General features: G+C 44.9%; 1 protein-coding gene across 1 annotated transcript in view; it reads right to left on the bottom strand.

Annotated features, from left to right (window-relative positions):
- LOC136938980 (adhesion G protein-coupled receptor L3-like) overlaps positions 1–20589 on the bottom strand; it is a gene marked incomplete at its 5' end in the record, with an annotated part of 68532 nt that overhangs the window by 33975 nt on the left and 13968 nt on the right. Inside the window, 5 exons of the mRNA XM_067231846.1 lie at positions 2010–2215; positions 3531–3653; positions 7120–7303; positions 16530–16715; positions 20280–20383. Of these exons, the coding sequence (XP_067087947.1) occupies positions 2010–2215; positions 3531–3653; positions 7120–7303; positions 16530–16715; positions 20280–20383 (803 nt within the window). The remainder of the gene's footprint in view (positions 1–2009; positions 2216–3530; positions 3654–7119; positions 7304–16529; positions 16716–20279; positions 20384–20589) is intronic.

The following is a 20589-nucleotide window of genomic DNA, read 5'->3' as shown; positions in this document are numbered from 1 at the left end:
GCTCTGCCAGCCAGTGAGGCTTAACGACGAGCTCCTCCTGCTAGTTCGCTAGATATTTTAAAACCGTCACTAGGACACTACATCTGACATATGGCACAAACAAAAGACTGCGCAGAAATAAGTTTTTCATACATGAAACATTTCTAACAAGGACAATCTCTCTCTAGCTTTTTTTGAGGTAATTATCAAAAGCTTTGTTTGATGGCTCCTGAAAACTAGCGCTGAATTGTAATCCCAAATTTCGGTCCCTGCTTTGTGCACTTGTGCCGTCTCCCAAATGGGTTCTGAAAGCGTTGCACAGGGGTAGGAGCTCATGATAATACACTGCATTTGCTCTTAAAATCAATGTGTGGGCACACTTCAGAGGAAGTTAATAGAGAACTGGGACCTATCCTGGAATTGTCTTTGGTGCAACTGCCAACCTGTTCAACTGCGCTACATTGCTACACCTACAACTTAATCGGTTGAAGAGATTCCCTCTACGGACATAAATTTCCCACTGATTGAGTTACCCTCCGCACGGCCGAGTCGACCTGGAATCGGGGTATTCCAGGGAAAGTGGTCGAGATGACCTTCCGTAGCGTTAACGACTTTAATTGGTCCATTAAAGGCAGAGGCGTGGAAGCGAAACAATAACTGGGGGACAGTGTGGTCCCTTGGGAGCACTGATCCAAACCCCCACGTCTATGAGGGTGGTGGAGAGTCGGATGGCGGGGGGGGTGAGGTGAGGGGGGGTGCTAATTGTAGGGCAAGGAACAAAGGAGGAACACGTGGCGTGGTAAATGGCAAGAGTCCTCATACCTTTTCTGACAGGAACAGTTTATGACCAGACCGGAGAAAAAGAAGACTTGCATCAGGTTAGTGTGTGGTCACGCTCTGTCACCGTGGAAAATAGGAATTTAGGGCGACGGCTATATGATGCTGCGGCAACCTTTACATAAGCATGGGCTGGCATATCCACCGTTATGAGAAAACCTTTAGTAAGCTTCATCATTTGGACCCACTTTGACCAAACAGACAGGTATTCTGCTCTCCTGCACGCTCTCCAAAGTGCAGTAGGAGTCCAGGAACCCAAGTACACTTCCACAAGGGCAGTGCTTTATTGAGATTAGTCCATCTGAGTGAGACAAGGGTATTAAAATGGTTGTGCCCCTACATTATTCCCTGACAGTTTGAACCAAGCTGTCTCTCCAAACCACGAATTAAACTGAAAAGCAGGTGGGTCGTGGCAATAACAGCGGTGACCCCCATTTTGACATTTCCCCATTTTCATTTAAAAAGCCATAAGCTATCTCTCTCGTTTTCCTCTCTCGCTCCCTCTCACTCCCCCCCTCCCCCCCACTCCACACACACCTCAGACACTGAAGGGAGGTCCCTCCCACACACCAGAACACAAAGCCCCTTCTGCAAATATCTCAAGGTCTTTCAACCTGCCTAATAATCGCTGGAGGCGTCGCGGGGAGACTAAGCGGGACTGTTTTGACTGAGTCGTGCGAGAGGGAGATAATGCAGAAGGGGGGGGGGGGGGGGGAGAGGCGGTGAGGAGCTCTCCCATGCTATGACTAACCAGCCTCTGGGGACTCCCAATAGAACGAAGATATTTGTTCAGCCTCCCAGTTTTGACACATGTGACCCATTTGCTCAGAAACAAATGAGGGAGAAGCGGATCAGACGCAAAAACAAATCCCCATCAGTCCAGGAAGAACTGCTCGTCAAACTTTGGTCCCCATAACCAGCTCCTTCAATCAAATGTAAGCATGATGTTGGGGGAAAATTGAGAGCGCTTTGGGAATTGGGGAGATCCTCGAGCTTATTTCAATCCGGGGTTCATGTGAAGTGCTTTGAATGTGCTTCATGTCATTCACTATATCGGGGAGTGACACTTGGAACGCTTGGAATTCAGCACCGCGGCTTTAAATGCGGATGTTTGGGACCCATGACATTTGCAAAACCTCCACACTAAGGAGCTCTGGCCTCCACGAGGATGAGCTTCGGGTACGCCGGCTCACCTGCAGGTGTTTCAGCGTGAAGATGACCGGGTCTGACAGGTAGACTTTGTTGGTGTCTTTGTTGATGGCCGCGGTGATGACGGCTGAGTTGACAATGACCGAGTAGTTGGTGGCCATGGCCTCGCTGCCCAGCTTCATGCTGGCGTTCTCTGTGGAGAGGTAGGCCCCGATGTGTTTGTAGAGGACGAAGGCTATCCGGATCTCGCCTGAGACGGAGAGAGAGAGGGCAGCTTGTTATTCTAGAACCTGGAAAGAACGGACAGCACGTAAACACACAAGGGGGATCTTTTTGATACGTTAATAGGTGCAAAACGGCATAAAGGTATTTCCTGTGCTTCAATGGAAACATTAGAGGGGGGTCGGGGGGGGAGAGACAAAACATTTCCAATTGTCTTTTGAGGATGTTATCGAGACAAACTCCGAGTGGTTTAAACACGACCACTTTCCCCTGGCCTCTCATGGACGGTTCTGTCGAAAAACGTCGGCATGGAAACAGCCCCTCTTTCCTTTCTCTCCCACTCACGCTCGCTCCACGCTGTATCCCCCCCCCCCCCCCCAAGAGAGCTGATATGAAAGCCGGTTGCCTCCTGCGGTGTCTGGGATCACTCACTCCCACGAAAGGGAAACAATTTGCGCTGCGTACCTCCGGATGAGGGGGGCTATCTTCTGTCTGGCTGTAATGACTCGGCGAGTATTGGTAGGCCTCGAGCCTGGCTGATCTGGTCCAGAGTGCCTATTTGCATTAGCGAGTAATAACGTCCAAATAACAGTGTGTGGAGTGCCGCAGGATGGGCCTGTGTTGTGCACAATGGGCTCGTTACTGCTCAGGATCGGTGCTTGAATATGACTAATTCAGTTTCCAGGGACCCTCTACTGTTCACAAGTCAGAAGGGAGCGGGGCTGTATGTCACGATACGCACTGTGCTTAAAAAATCGCCACCTCAAAATAACATGGTGTGTGTTTGTGTGTGCGTGTGAGGGAGGGAGTGAGCCAGAAAGTAACCATGAGCGAGCGACTGACTGACTGCATCTGCAAGATTGAATGAGCATGCGGGGTCAGATGGCTGAGCGGTTAGGTTTGCCGGTTCGATTCCCGGCCGTGCAAAATGACATTGTGTCCTTGGGCAAGGCACTTCTCCTTACTTGCCTCGGGGAGAATGTCCCTCCACTAACTGTAAGTCGCTCTGGAAAAGAGCATCTGCTAAATGTAAATGTGATGGACTTTGTTTATACAAAAGGCTAAATGATTGGTCACAATGGAGAACTTTGAGGCCACGCAACACTGTCAAGACTTATTCTGTGCTCTTTGAACCAACTGTTTACATGCACATAATGTGAGTAGTCAGCCACCAATAGTTCTACGAACACAGATGTACAAGGTTACATGTCTGTAACCTGTTCACAATTCAACAGGTTGCTGGCATTTCCGCTTCTTTCATAAAGTACACTCACATTTAAGAGACAACAATGTCTAGGTTGCGTATCCATTGAGACAATTTAAGGTGCATTGTGGATACCTACCATTTCTCCCATGTTGTTTCAAGGTGCTTGCTGATAAGTGAATGGAGTTGCCATGGCCACCAGTTTGTGGGAATTTAAGATCTGGAAGGTTCCCATCTGTGCTCATCCGGGCTACCTCCAGCTCTGCAAGGACACAGAGGCAGAGAGTAGGCGGTACAATTATTTTAAGCTACCCTAATCATCTGCCATGGGTTCACACACAAACATACACAAAAACTCCATGCACTGTACACACAAACACACACTCCAAATCCACACACACACACACAACATATAGTACACTGCAAAGGCATTTTTTTTTTGTCAAAAGAAGATATAATTGTGAGGTGTGAAACTTCAGCGGGCCACATGCGGTGCCAGCGATGGCAGCTGGGGCTGTGCACCATGTTACGCACGCTCTGAAACACAGGCCTGTCACGGCTCGCTCTGTACATCTACCAGAGCCTGTTAGCCCCAAACAATAGCTTAGCTTAGCCTTTCAACATCGACAGGCCCGACTGTATTCACAACAGCACTTCAGTCTTGTTAGTTAGAGTTGAAAGCCGACGAGGGAGAATTTTTTTTTTTTGTGGGGGGGATAATAAAAACAATACAATTAGAGGCACCTGATCAAAGATGCTTGTCGGGCCTGCGTGAAAGCTTTTTAAACTTGCTTTCCCAGCATGCACCTCTGTATGTGTCCACAAACATCAAACATGATGCAGGGCAGCCCCTCTCTTATTCATGCAGGCTGCTCTCAGATATAATTGATGGAAGTAATCAGACGTCCCTCGGCGTGCGGAGTGAAGTATCTTCTCCGGTGTTCAAAGGCCGGGGAGAGATTGCACCTTGCTCACCTCGACGCAGGCGTCACGCTGGGTTACGGTCTCCCCAGACCTAATCTTTCGAGTGAGACCGAGTACAGGTGGTAAAAAGAAAACTGGCAACATTCCTGGCTTCCACTAAATCATTATAGATGGTGGCTTTTTTCACCCCGCCAAGAAAATAGGAAGCCAAGGGGATGAAGAGACGAGAGGAGGAAGTAGAGACGGATGTGGTGTTTGGAGGAACAGCTGTTGGGACCGAGGCAACCGACTCATTTCTAGTTCAAAGGCTCCAGCGCCATAAAACACAGGAAAACAAGGTGATGATGGGGGCTCGTCTGAAACGGGTTCGGTGATCGATACTGTGTTTTTGCTTCAGCGTGTGGGAGGAACGGTTCCTCCTTGTCCCTGCAAGGGGCCTGCTTCAACTCATCTGCTGCTCCCGTTACTGTTCATGTGAAGCGCCGCATGCAAATTGAGCCACTGCTGAAAAGAATATTGCATGGAATTTGTATTTTAGATGTATATATATTTTTATACTTTGAGAATCTGAACTGACATTTGGAAAAGTTGCTATGTTAATGAACATACTTCCTTTGAAGCCAAGTTTAACTTCCTCACCCCCCCCCCCTTTTTTTTATCTCTTTCATACCAAGGTCAACTCCCAAAATACTGTAGATTATAAATCCACGCTTTCCCTTTCAAAAGCGGTGAATACTCCCACATTAGAACTGAGTCACTGATGCCGTACAATAGTGGATGGGACTCTTTAGTAATGTTGATGTGGTCCTTTTCAACTTAGTTGAGACAATACTGCAGATAACGAACAATCCAAAGATTCCATCCCTGCCTTTGACTCACCGGAATGTTTTTCATCGCAGGATGAACTGCTAAAAACAGCTTGGGAGTGGATTGAGGCATGGTACACCCGAGGTAGCTAATGCTGTGCCTGCAGGGAGGCATTCAAATATCTCAGTAATCGGGCAAAATATTTTTATGAGATTAACGGTGAGAGATTGATATACAACAAATAAACATACTGGCAATCAGGAATTAAACCAGATGCACACAAACTCCTGTGCACACGCACAAGACACACACAGGCGTTCGAAGACAGAAACATGCACACACTGCGCTCACAGACACATATAGACACACACGCCGCAGACAAATGTCCCTGCAGCTGTGGAAGAGAGGTACAACACCCATGCAGTCACACACTCGACGGACAGGAGAAAAGACCGGTATTCCAACCAATCTTTTCGGAGAGAGCAGTCATTAGCTGGCGCAGTGGGCACTTGCATTTTGTGAGTCTGTCAATCGACCTGCAGGACTGACATCAGGGACCAGAGCTTCAAACGATGCCACAATGCCAGCCAAACTTACCAGAGCAAACACAAAACTAAAGGCCTTGTAAATATGTCATCATGGCATGATTAACCCACTGCCCGTCTTGCGGGATGTAAAAAACAAAAGAGCCATGTGGGAAGTCGAGGGGGAGCCATTTTTCTCCTTTCTCCAAACAAGGGCGAGAATCTGCTTAATACTCGTATGAATTGAGTGCCGGATACAAAGAATTACATTTTATTAATTCCCCTTACGCTGGCTTACCCCTTCTCACTTGGCAGACCTATATTTTTTGGTTGCCATGGCAGCAGGAACCAAAAAAATCCCATCCCATAAGCGCAAGTCCGATACATCATAACATTACCTTCCCTGGTGTCTGAGGGCGGTACAATATCATGATGCCTAAACAAACAGGTTCTGTCCTTGTTTGTTATGTTTCCTCTCTTAAAAAAATCTAAACGTGATAAATACATGCGCACAGCATACCACTGCAAACTACAGACTTCTGGAAAACCATCAAAGAAGAGACAATTTCCAGTGATTTGTGCTTAGAGGGTAATGTAATGACTTCTCTCCAGGAATGAGGGTAGACACAGAATCATACACTTTAAATACGGCTACATTATTTGCATGAACGATCTTAGGGCTACAGGGCTTTATGATACAAAGGACAAGTAAGGCAAAGCCCACATTAGCTCGAATATCTCTAATAATGTCCATGGACATGTATAGCCTGAAGATTAGGGCATTTAGCATTGATCCAGCACCAGCATCAATGGCTTTTATACAACCTCGGAATCCAGAAGAACAGAAACATGAGCTAATTGCGTCTTTTTAGCTGCAACCACCACCAGAAGGGTCAATCGCGGCAACCCTGCTGAACGTGACCTTTCCAGAGGCTTGGGGACTTTGACCTTCACTTGTCCCGACGTCTCTGGAGCTTAATGGTCGATGGTAGAGCACCCTGGATCAATGGCTATGAGGTGCACTCAGGTAACCTTACACTGAAGTCTTACGGGTGGCATTGGAGTGCTTTACAGAGTGAGAGAGCAGAGCTGTCATCTACCATGGGAGAACTTGATAGCCTATCATTTTAGTTTGGATAAATTGATTATTACAGGGGGCTGGAAGAATTGGAGTGAACAAGGCTAATATTTGTCTCATTGGATGAAAGGCAAATATGCTGTGTTCAACCCTGTATTGCTGCAACAAATGTTCCCTTTAATTTTTCAGTCATTATTTCGTTTGTATTATTTTGTTGACATGGAATGTGAGTGACAAATAAGTACCTACGAGGCCGTGTCTCGGTTGGTTGACAAACACGCTCGCTTCTGAAAACAAACAAAACCCAACTGCACACTGTTCACTTATACACCGTGGACCCGAAAACCGAGGGGACCAAAACCAATCCGCACAAAACGGACCAATCGTTCACTTACGGATGTTGTCCGTGTTCTCCTGGACGATGTCGGTCTTGAGGAGGTTGTCCGCCAGGACGAAGGCCCCCTGCTCCACCGTGTCCAGCAGCATGGTGGCGGCGCGGAGCTGCTCCCCGCTGCTCAGGTCCCTCCACGCCGCCTGGGCCTGGGGCTGCAGCAGGTTGTTCACCGTCTCCACCATCGCCTGCCACCCAACCCAACAGCAGACGAGGGGGGTTAGTGGTGCGCTAGCCCCATGCATGCTAACAAAGGCTCGGGGTGGGGTTTGTTTGGTAGGGTCGGGAGTCGGGGTCAGGGGATGGGTTGAGGAATGGTATGAGTAATGAGACATCAAATGGGGTCGTTTGTGGCCAAAGCGGGTGACTAATGGGGCTAGGAACAAGGACGACACAGATTACACACGGATGTCTGGGTCACGGCTGGCCTGTGTGAGGTGGGGGGGGGGGGGGGGGGGGGGCTGGTGACATAAGCTCCCTCCATATCCATAAACAGGACACGTTCCTGCCCTATAGGTCATCCAGGCAGGGCCAGGCATACCTACTCAATTACAGACTACAAGTGCACATATTCAGAGTGGTCGAGGAACTCATTTAAAGATGTGGTTAGAATGAGCTTTTTCCCCAAACCCAAATCGTAATGAAGACTGAACTAAGGTGGCCACTAAAATGTGTTGAGGAAAATTAGTCGAGAAATCTAGACACAAGGCGTCAAGTGAATCCCGCATTACAATGCACTCCTTTCAAAGCACATGACTCTCCATGCAGCAACAACACATTCATACAAACAACCTAGCCAGAGGCGATTACAGCCCATGACAAGCAAATGGTTGTACAAGGTTTTTCTGTTGTCGGCTACTTAACAGGGCCACTACTCTGATTGATTATTAATATCGTTAAACATCCATTATTCCTCCCCAAATCCCACTATAACAATCAGGGAAGCATGACAAATATCACTGGGAAGACAAGATGAGAAATCTAGAGCAATTAAAGATTTAGAACGCCAATGGCAAGACTCATGAATAGAATGCTAATTGGTCAGGCAAATCTATTCATCTTACTTCTCCTAACATCGGAACAAAACGCAGGTACAGGAGTTAATTTTATCCATCAGGTGTTCAAACACTTTCAGTTGTAGGCGTTCTTACTTTTCAAAGCAACTATGCAAACATTCACTTGAACCGTTGAACAGGGCGCCTTCGGAAAGAATAATTAATCATTTCAAGGAATCCTCAAAGCCCTTTCTGATATCCCATATCAAAGACCGAGTTAGACGTTTCTCGCAAGTCCAAGATGGACGTTGTGCTTGATCCTGAGCTGGAGTCAGTGAGAATCAGAAGCTGAGCGAGGGGGGAACACTCCATATGGTTTAAAGGGGGGAAATGCTATCCCTCAGCCACAGTATATGGTGATACGACAGTGGGAATTGAGCAAAGAGGGGGTTCCTTTTCTTGATCAGCGGACTATGAAAGGGAATGCAAGTTTCTGAAATGATTCTGGGAGACTGCTGAACAGCAGGAGGCGGACAACTCCTAAGGCTACAAGGCCCAAGCCGCCAGAGCTGCCTCGACTAATCAAATGGACTGGGCATTATTCCAAACAGAAATAACACAACTTTTATCATAGTTTGCCACATGTATCAGAGAAATGATTACCTAACTGAATTGGGCATATAATTTGCATTACCATTATTTATTTATTTATTTACTGCTTGGTTTGTGGAAAGGTTGAATGAGACTGTACAAGCAATATTGTCACGATGCAATGGAGTTAAGGTCGGATAAACCTGCTTCTGAAGACAGGAAACAGGAAGTGAGTGACTGTATTCAACTCACTGGTACACTGAGATGAAGGGGGTATCAAACAGCAACAGCCGGCTGGTACTCATGTATTATGCACAATGTGCACAAACGCTGTCTCTCTCCCTCTTCCTCTCCCTCTCTTCATCTCTCTGTCTCTCTTTCTGTCTCTCCATCTCTCTCTTTCTTTTTAGGGCAGGCAGATACCAAACTTCAATGTAATTATCCATTATCTGCAGCCCATCTCAAATTGCACCTTTGACATTAACGGCAAAGTTGGATTTATAATTTTTGTAATTTTTCAATTAAGAATCACGTTTTCAAACTGCTGCCATATTTCCCCCATTGCCCGGTCTGTTTTAAACACGGTGGTTAGTGATGAGTGTGTAGGTGTAGGTTTTCTGGTTGAGAGGGAAGAGTGAATTGGACTTGAGGAACATATTCCATCGCACTAATCTGATCCAAGTTTTTGTGTTACCAATGCACTGTATGGGACTCCTAAATGACTTTGATTAGGGGAGGATTCAAGCACAAATCTCCTCATTGAAATCAAGAAGTCAATTTATGACTGGATTGAGCAGCTTAATGTGAGGATGTGATGCTTATAACTGCCCCCCGTGGATAAATAATTATCAGTCATTTAAAGACTGGGATCAGGAGGTTTTTGGACAAACGTTTTTTCAAAATTGCAGATCTTTCCCCCTTTTTTGCATAGATTTACATAAGTAGTATTTGTAATATTAGTAGAAGGCCTAGCAGTTGTAGCCTACCCATACTATGAAGTAAAAGCAGCAATACTAGTCATTGAAGTAGTGGAGAAATAGGACTTATCTATTTCCACAAAACACTTTGACATGTTCTAATTATATTATTTATGAGCTAAAAACAACAACATCACATAGCATCCCCAAATGGTGCTTGTTAATATTTCAGACTACTTTCTAAAAACCAGCATGTTTAAGGATGCAGGAGAGAAATAAACTAAAATAAGTGTGAGTGATTAAGCTTAGCAGCGACGCTTCTAGTCTAGCCATCAGCACTCTCCGCCCAATGAAATCTATAGACCACTCCTGGGGATGACTCGCTAACAGACACACACACACACACACACACACACAGAATAAAACCCACAAATCACACTCGCACAATAAACCCCACACAAAAACAGACTTTCTCCAAAGCAGAACTTCCAAAGGGAATGGGAGGGAGTGAGCTAAGAGGAATGCATCCATACAGGGCGGAGCACAGCACAGTCAGTGTAGTGTAGAGTCTGGGCGCCTAACTTCAGGCATTCAATCTGTCAAAATGTACCGGTTCACTCCACAACTCCAAACTTTCAGCGACCGTTTTTATTTCCCTCCACCTTAAAGTATTTCTTACTCTCGATCGCCTGGGAAAGCACTCCATCCTGCTCTTCGAGGATCTGGAAATGACAATCATCAGCTAGCCACCACCCTGGGGCTGAGCTGAGGTGAGGGCTGGGGTAGAAAAGTAGCGTCACAAGGGTCATTTATACCAATGAGGGGAAGGAAGAGGGGGGATATTAGCGTGGAGCTGGAGTCAGGCCAAGACAACCTGTGTGTGCACTGATTGATGAAATGAACTCGAGGTTGGGGAAATTGATTCTGGCTGGGCTTGAACTCCCGGTGCCGGCTTCGCGGAACCGAAGAGGGATGAATCGCGAGGCGGGCCCTTCACTCGCTGCCTCCTGAAACCTGCTCGTTTCTCTTGTTCCCGTTCCCTTCCGCCCTCAATCTTGTCGACTCAGTCGTTACTCTCAGAAAACACTGCTACTTCTGATAAAGAAGTGGCTCCCGTTTTCTCATTTTGCTGCATTGTCTCTTGCCCCCATCGTATAAAAAAAAAAAAGTCCCTCTTTTTTCTCGTCTTGACTTTTTTCCTTCACTTTTTCTTAAAGAAAACATAATGTGCTATATTTTGTTCTGTTGTTGTTGTTTTGTTTGTTTTGTTCTCTAGCTAGCACATAGGATCACTTGAGAGGGATCCAACCTCCTGTCTAGCTGTCTAAATGATCATCGATACTCTGGAGTCAATAAAACTCAAGGCTACAATGCCCATGCACACCTACTGTAGATACTGTTCCATTTCAAGGTAATGTGTGATAGCAGATTAGCGGTAGCATGTAATTAGCATGTTCTGTGTGCTGATAGCCCACAGTAGGCTAACTGTCTTGGTTCACAGCTGTATAGCTGAGAAAAAGAAAAAAAAACGATATCTGAGAAATAGTTGTGTTCACATATGAATGGAAAAATATCCCCACCACAACAACAAAACCACGCTGTGCAACTACTAATCATGCAGTAAACAAAACTTGAACTCTACTTGAATTGCATTGCAATGTGGAAAGACTCAGTTTATGAATTTATGAGTTTGTGAATAAGTGAAGGAAGGAGTTAAGCCCCTGTAGACAAACTTATTGTCTACAGGACTAAAACTTTTTGGTGAACGTTGTCAACTGATCACAGATGGACCATAACAGTGAACTGACACGGCCCATATAACATTGCAGGGGCTGCAAAGGAATGAAGGGAAAAAAGGTTTATGGGTGTGTGGTCATCCTAACAAACCTCATCTTTTAACAAATTGGCCGCCAATAAAGTTTTATAATCTCATTACAATTTTGGACAAGGCATTCAAGTCATTTTAAGGTCGTTTGATACTGCGACACTGCAGCCAGTTATCCACATACATTGGGATATTCTCCCTGAATCTTTAGGTTTATGACCCATAGGCTACCGCCAAGAAGTGGGGATAGCTAATTTATTTTTATTCTGGATCTGAAATGATCAAAAACAAATGGGAGCTGAGTAATTTCTACCATATAACCAATCTCTCCGTACCACACTGAAAATAGCCTGCTTCACTAAGAAATGTTCCTCGTTGGCGGCCATTTTGAGCTGGCAGCGCTCTGCGGTTTGACCTCAGTTTGAAGCAACGGGGATGTAATCACTCTAATTGGCCAACCGCAGTGTCATGGCCCGTAAACAAGATGTAGCTACAAAAAACACCAAAGAACTAACACTGGGTGACATTTTGATCGTGTTTGTTCAAAAATCTAAGAGGAAGAGCCTTTTAAAACATCTAATACGGACAACCGCCTTTAGGGGCATATGTAGATGAGAGAGGATAGCGCCACAGAGACAGTCTTTGTGACCAGATCAAGGCTCAATTGCTCCCACAGAGCCGGAGATGAAAATAAAACTATTATTTATTTGGCCCACTGCAGATCCTCTCTTGATCCACGAAAATAAAATAAGTGAGTAATTCAGACTAAATCAATATTCCCTCTCCAATCGTTCAACTGAAGCGAGTGGACTGTGACTTGCTTCAACGTGACCAATCCCCCCCCCCCCCCCCCCCACCATGATCCTGTAGCCTACAGACCCGGCAACAGTAGCGGTAATGGATGAACAAGGCTCTCAGTCCCTTCCGTACCAACAAGATGGACTCCTTCAATCAAGGCGGCGAACCAAACTCCTCTCATCTCCATTAGAGAGCAAACACCTGCTCTATCCTCCCATCTCACAATTAGCAGCGAGGCTAACGAGCAGCCGCGGCTGGATACCTGATCACCAATCTCAATAACGCACATGCTCATCAACGTGCGCAGACAGTCGGCAGCTTTCTTTCCCTCTCTACTCGTCTCTCGGCTATTCTCTCTGTTCTCTCTGTCCCACGCTCTGAGAAAGCAGTTTTTTATGTTCTTGTCAGTTTTTTTTTTTTACTTAACGCCTCTCAAGGCAAACTCGTTGTCGGCGATGACTGTGCGTGGCGTTCCCCTCAGTCTCCGAGCAGAGGGAGAGAGGATCGGCAGGTGTTGCTGCCGTTTATTTTGCACTAATCCCACTTATGCTGACCACCAGGGACCTGTTGGTGAAAACATTTCCCGATTTCCCTAATCAATGGAAGTCCCTCAAAGCCTGCCTGGTACATGCAATAAATGCTGCTGTTTTTACGGATAGGCCACAGATGTTGCTTCATTATTCCGGTTCTTTCTTTTTTGGTCTGCCAGACGGCGGGGGGGTGAGTTGCACATACAGTACTGTAAATAAATCCCACTTTGCTCATTCAACGTACGCATACACACAGAAATGAAACGTTGAGTAGATCTGCATGCACAAACTCCCTCACATCAAATATTAATCTGTAATTAATCTAGCAATTTAGTTCCCTGAGCTAAGTAACAAATCACAAACAAATCCAGTCACCCACACAAACCCTCAGGTGTGTGTATTTACACAAACTCACGCAATACAGACATACTGTGAGGTGGCCACCGCCATATGCACAAGCACATACCAATACATATTTCAGTGACTTACTACAAGCCTGGGGGAATTTAATCAAATCAAAATACATTGTACAATACGTTGTTCGACAAGTATGTTGCAGTGGATTCCTGTGCAGACACATCAGGCATGTCTGTAAGCTATAGGAACCATCTGCTTGGAGGGTAAGCATGTCAACACATTCAGCAGCTCTAGTCAACATATAATTGATTTTGATGACAGCTTTTGACAATCATGTAAATATCGAACCCGGCTGGCACCATAATAATTAATAGCTATGGAGGGTCTCTACATGCACAGATACTGAAGTTTCAACATCCCTTTGAGTTGTAAAGAGGTGTATATATAAATACAACATATGTACTGTAACTTCAATCTAAATCCTCTCATTACTTGAAATACTGAAGCACATTTTGAGATGATATTTGGTACATTTGGATATGTCTGAGGCGTTTTTTTAGAAACCTCAAATGTAGCCTTGGTATAATGTACAAAGTGATTTAAATGATCAATACAGTCTTGTTTTATAACCAGATTCTACCTAATTTTCCTTCCAGGCAACCCATACCTAGTTACTTTGCCAAATTTTGTACATATTGTATTGTGACCAAGTATTATGACGGCATGTTTATATATTTTTATAATCAAATACAAAAATGGTTAGCACCCAAATCATGCTGGGAAGGTGCATTCACAAGACTTGACACATGACAAGGGATAAGGAGCTGTTGGTCTAATTGGGATGTAGGTAAAAATTACTCAAACCAGTGAAATGTAACCCTTTTAATTTGACTTTAAACCAATTTTACGACCATGTTTATTCTACATGATACTCAATGTTATTTTAATATTGTGTTTAAAGGTGAAAGTTCACATGACTGGCCCAAAAGGAATATGGATTTAGCAATAGTAGCAGCACAACAAATAAAAATATGCATATGTCAACACCATCAACACAGTCGCTATGGGGAGGGGTGAGGCTTGGATGACATGACAAGATGAAGGAAGTTGGGGTCAAAGACAGAATCCAAATACCTGTACGTAAAACCGGCACGAGCGTTCTCGTTTCTGCAGCTGCGAAAACCCCGGGAACAATGTAAGAGTTAGTAAAAGGTCAAAACCACAAACACGTTCTAGTACCTTGAAAAGAGAGGGGGGTGATACAGCACCTAAAACTCTAGCTAATTAAGTGTTTTCCATTTTACATAAACTGTACAAAACCTGCCTGTACATTAATTATGCCCTCTCTTGGAAAACATCACAAAAACCTAGTCTTAATTAGCACCAAAATGAGGCACACTGCCCTAGTGGGGATTGGACAGCAAGACATTGTTGCTCTTTCAAGTGGAGTTTCAAGGTTACCAGCTGGTCCTCTGGGTACGAGGAAGAAAGAGGAAGTAAGGAGAACTATTTAACCTGGAAACCTCTGTCACAGCGTTTGGAGAGCTAAAGCTAAAAAGAGTTTGGCATTAGCATACTAGGGTCTGACTTTAGCAGGTCAATCCAGAGAACAAGAGCACCAACTGACTAATTGTAACTATTATGAATTCAAACATCGTCTTGAATTCCAGAAGTGGCTAGGTAAGTGCTAGCTCTAACAACAACGGTCTACACTGATGTAGCTTAGTGGTTAGCTTCGTTGCAGTGCGAATGGCCCTTAAGATGTATTGGGTGCCGTCTTTCCTGTGAAGCAGCCTCTTTCTCCACATCAGAGCCCATCCCTGGAAGAGCTCCCGTTAGCGCCTCCATGCTAGCTCCCCTTTGATCATGAAAGTGTCACGGATCTTGCCGTCTGCAAACTCAATCTGCTCTTTGTCTGGCCAACGGAGAGCATTGTGCCTCGCTATCAAAAGAATCTTTAATAAGCTTAGCTCCTAGCAGATTGTGTGGAAATGATTGAACTCCAAGGTAAACACTGACGAGTAGGAGCCAATGAGAGTTTATGGGTAGCTACTGTATGTTAAGGGGATTAAAAGGATATCGACTATCGAGGGTAACTTTGACTCATTTGGAAATCATTATTCTCCAGTTAACATTACATTTCATATTAGTTATTGTGTTTATAAGACCTCTGAGATGATGCTCTGACAGAAAAAAAGAACTTTTACAAGTTAATTTGAAGTTTTGTAACTTCTTCAGCTTTTATCTGAAAGAAAGTTTCTTCATTTTTTTTTCTTCGAAACCTTGGCTTTATTTGAGTATAGATTGATTATGACTCTCCATTTCTATAAAATATATATGTTTTCATATATATATAAACTAAAGCAAAGTTCAAAAAGTGCAAATGTGTGTCCGTCTGCCTTTCATTCCTGCTGGCTGTGTCCTCCAATGGAGAGAACTGGCACTAAAATCTCAATGGGGACATCTGTGTGCAGCAATGAAATCAAAGTTGTGTGTGTGTGGGGGGGGGAGACGATTTGGGAACAGGTGTTCCTGTTCCACTACAAGTGAAGCCGCTCAAACAAATTAACGGCTGACATTTAAAATTTCACTGATGTTTGCTTTCCCGTTGGTTTGCAGACAGAATGTATTATTTTTGCTTAACTTGCCTGGGTGCCCCAAGGTGTGCCCAACTGTGAATTTGGTGTAATTACATTACTTTGGAAGGATAATAAAATAATACAACTCTGCACTCTGGAACTTTACATACAGCTCTCTTGCAGGACAGCTTCCTTTGCCATTTGTGATAAAGCTGCACTGCATGAGAAGGTGCTATTGAAAATCCTGGCATATCCACGATACTTTTATTTTATCTGTGCCCTCTGAGGCACCCTTTTCAGTAGCCGTAGTGGTATTTATTTTCCCCTTTTCATTTTTAACACTATGAGGTGAGACCCTGCTCCCACACCTCGTGTCAGGTGGGTTGTTTTCGAGAGTGCGAGGCATCGCTACATGGGCTATTATTCCGGATGACAGTGGTGGGCCGAAGAGCACATCATTAAAACAAAACCTGCTGTTCAGGTTTGACTGGTTTGAAGTCGTTTTGGCAGGCGTCAGCCAGTGAAACACCAACAAGAAAGAGGGGTGCACATTCTGAGAAACAGTATTCGTCTCTGGCACTTAATCAATTCGATAAAATGTCTTTCCTTTTTAATGTGTAGCCCCTATCACAGATCTGGTCCACGCAGATAGGCAAGCAATAACTTGGTTACCTTGAGCATTAACCTCAACATTTCTGTTGTCGCATTTGTCAAGGTCTGTCACAGACCTACATATACTCGAAAAAGGCAAGCGAGGAAAGCCATCGGTCATCAGGTTTAGGACAAAACCATTCTTTTCCCCGGGCATCTGGTGACACCTACTTTGTTTAGGCTGCGGGCAGCGCTATCTTTGCCTCCAGGGGTGAGGTTTCTCAGCTGCACGTCCAGTAGATCCACCAGCTGACCCATGGCTTTGACGGTGTAGGTGATATCCCCCGCCTGGAGCGGACTCTTGGTTTGCTCTGCCAGTTCCCTGGCTATGACAGCGGCAGTCTCTCCAGCTCTCAGCTGGGATCAAGAAAAGAAAATAAAAGAGAGAAGGGAAAAATGTGGATTGTTTTCACATATGCACACACACAGGACTTTACAGTACATCTGGGATCAATATATGCCAATTATATACGGTAGCAACAGACACAATCTACATAAGAAACAATACAGTTCAAGGGCACAAATGGAACTGAATAAACCCCTAACATATCCATGCCTATCTCTATACCTGTATAAGATTAAATGGATGTTTTTCAGCTTGTACTTACATTTTGTGAGTTCACCAACATTTTTATTATAACTATAGTTAGGGCGGTGTTCAATTGACTGAAAGTGCCTGGCTGTATCAGAAAGCAATTATGAAGTCAGCCATGAAATAATAATAATTCCCCATAGGAACTGATCACTAGCGTGAAGCTAAAAGGTGGTAGCTTAAAGGGGAGAAAATGTCACGCACAATATGAAGCCAGAGCAGAATATCATTTTGCCTGATGTTTGTAATCTCATGTGAGATTACGTGACAATTTCTTGGACTTTCAAATAGAGGTCTGTCGCAACACAAAAACATCAGTGACTTTTCAATTGTTCTTCAGATGCCTTGAGACAAACATACCATACATTGATTAATGAATGTGTGTGTGTGTGTACAGTATACTCTCTCTCTCTCTCTTCGTATATCCATGTCTATCCCAAAGGGATTGTTTTTACATGCATGCAACGGTGAGAGGGGCATGTTTCTTTATATCGCAAGATCAAACCTCTTACTGGTTGCCTCTTGTGAGGTATACCACTACCTATTTATGTTCTGGGAAAGGAAGAAGAATAAAAAAAAAAAAAAAAAAAAAACACATTTTAATTAAGCCTCTCCTCCAGCTACGGAATTTTCTGTTTGTTTGCTAATGAGCGTCTCCATTAGCCCACAAACCGATGCTTTGTAGTTCGCAAGTCTCTGTCTCTTGGCTTTTAAATTGCAATGTATATCTCTGGCATGCAGGAGCCTAATGATGTAGAAGAGAACCCATTTTAAATGGCTATTTGTTGGCAGCTTTTCATTGGATTTTTTTCTTCTTTTCAATGGCTTTTAATATAAAAGTGCACACTCAATAGTTCTGTTGGCTTTGCTGTCTGGCTGTTGAACTGAATGGGCCTTATCTATTTATTGAGGAAGTGCCCATTTCATTCACCTGGAGGGTGCTTTAATTGTTTAGTTTTTTGTCGAAACAAATTCTACTTAAATGTGTTTTGACAACAAGCTTCAGTTGGGTATCTCAGAAAATCCTCTTACCTTTTTCCAATACCAAGGATAAGGCAGTAACAACAGACAAAACAGCTGCCTTCCCTTGCTTGAAGCACACAGTGTTCTTTTCAGCGTTGGGCGAACACCAAAAGGACAGGTAGGGAGTTATTTTTCTGAACTGACACTGCTGAAGCCTCAACATAACTCATAGCTGCAGATGTGTCAACAGGTTTCCCTTGCAATGCCCTTTTCATTCCAGTACAGTATTTTGGGATGACTTAATTACAATTGGTGCTTCTTTCAGGGTGTAAATTGGGGTGTGGTGAGATGGTGGTCAACCCATGACCTCTTGTGCTTGATTAATAGATGCATTAGGAGGACGATGGCAGCGTCCACCACAGAGAAGCCTCTCTCGATTTACTTGGCCATCACTAGCAATCATTGCCTCTCAGTTTATTAGCAGAACCAATTACACAGACTTAATTGGGCTTTCTTCGAGAATCTAATCCCTGTGTGTAAGTGCGTGCGGGTGTGCGTGCCTCTAAAAGTTCTCCCCCTCTCACTTTGTCGACGTCTTTAAATGTCCCTGTAAACGAGAAGAGCGAGCGAGAGAAAGAGAGAGAGCGAGAGAAAGTGAGATCTGTCAATGTTTTTCCACTCCTCAGACTCTCCCTCTCAGTTTATCTCCCTCTCCCTCTCTCTCTCTCTCTCTCTCTCTCTCTCTCTTTCTCTCTCTCGCTGTGTCTTTCGGTTAATGAGAGGAGCCATGGATAGTGGCGAGGAGAGGGAGCGCCAGACGGAATTCTGGGACGGCTGACAGGTTGATCTTCATTTACATTCCCCATCTCCACGGCGACAAAGGGAGCTGACAGGAACATCACTCATGTCTAATTTGCCTAATAAAGATTAATAACACTTACGTTAAAAATGAATCCACAGTCTTTTCGTCACTCCCACAATGATACATTATTATTTATTTTAAATCCACACAAAGACAAGAATGCTTTGAGTTTGGCTTGCTTGTTCAGGTGGCACGCTAGTATGATACATCGGTATCAGTCGCAATGAGTTCTGAGAACTCGTAAGGGTACACTGCATGTGGCGAAGCCGGGTCAAGCATGAGACTAAGGCTGATACTCATTAACCTGTGTGCTAATTGAAAGTCTAGGCCTTCCCCTTCAGAGGACTTGAATACTGCATGCATTCAAAGACCCGGACACACACGCTCACGCATCATGCGTTGCTGCGTACCTGCATTTCATGCCATTTCTGCCACCATCCCCAGCTCCTCCATACTGTCTTCTGTATCATCAGTACAATATGTCGTTAATGCTCTGTGAAGCCTTTTGACTGTGCTTGTTAAAAGGTATACATTTTGTTTGATTTCCTGTCCACCGGGGGATGTATATCCGATGCTCCCGGCCTTGTTAGTGCTATGCTACAAGGCAGAGGGTTTGTCCTTAGATAGAACCAAACAGCCAAACATAAACCTATTTCCATTGCAATGAATGGTTTAATCAATACGTGATTGTCGTGACTGAACTGAAGAAAAGCTTGGAGAGTTAACCAGACTCGCAACAAAATGGCACTCGGTGGCAGTTCCCTCCCCCCCCCCAACCCCCCGCACGCCCGCCGACCCTCCACTCTATTTTGCCTATTTCTCCTTCCTTTGACACACTTGTTCTCTCTATGTATATCCACAAACTGCCGTTTGGTTAATGGGCTAGGGCTTGCGCTGTGGAGAGGCTCCTAAGTGTTATTGCCTCCACGCCTCGGGGCGGCGGGAGTTTCACAGGCGGCGCTCTGACGTTCCCTGTAATTCATAAACAGCGTGTGAGTCGCTACGACTGCGCGCGCACCGCTAACCGCGCTCTCCATCTGGACTGGCGCGATCTAGATTTAAACACCGGGTGGCCAGGGGCGTGCGCTCGGAACACTGCTCTGTTAAACGGTAATAACACATCCTTCGGGTTTAAGCTCAAATACGAAAGAAGGGAAAAACATGGCTTGAATAATCTTCGAAAAATGCTCTCGACACCTTTGCCGTTGTTGCGGCTACTACAATGGAAATCGATCTAAAGCGGATGTCTTCTGAAGCAGTCCTTGAGGATGGAGTACCTTTAGCCAGACTTGAATGTGCGCTTCAGAAGAAAATTAGTACCAGGGTAAAGAACAACTAAGTAGACACGGCGTTCTCCATGGAGAGACAGCTTACCTTTCATAATAGCATATATATCTCTTTCCAATTTAAAAAATCGTAAACGTTTTTCACCAAAAACCTTGCCTTCGAGGTGGTCCATTTGGACATGAGGGATGTGGATGTGGTGGGGGTGGCGGGTCCTTACCTTCTGGCTGATGTGGTTCACCCAGGGGGAGGTGCAGTTGCTGAGGTCTGGCCCCTGGGGGTCCCAATAGCCGTCGGGGCCCATGCAGGTATACAGGGCCACACCTGGGAGAGACAGAGAGGAACAAACAGCGTGTTTTACATAGGGCTAAAGATGCTCCAGGATGTGCAGCACGTTCCTGCTGTGTGCAGTGTGTCCCATCGTTACTGAAGGAACCCAGCGAAATGCGGACTCTGTTCTTGGTCTGTCCAGATGTCCTCATTGTCAGTTCTCCCTGTTCAAGTTTCCAGACCACAGCACATTACCTTGT

The sequence above is a fragment of the Osmerus mordax genome (genome assembly GCF_038355195.1).
Source record: "Osmerus mordax isolate fOsmMor3 chromosome 23 unlocalized genomic scaffold, fOsmMor3.pri SUPER_23_unloc_3, whole genome shotgun sequence".
Lineage (NCBI taxonomy): Eukaryota > Metazoa > Chordata > Actinopteri > Osmeriformes > Osmeridae > Osmerus > Osmerus mordax.
This window is presented reverse-complemented; position numbering and strand designations above follow the sequence as displayed.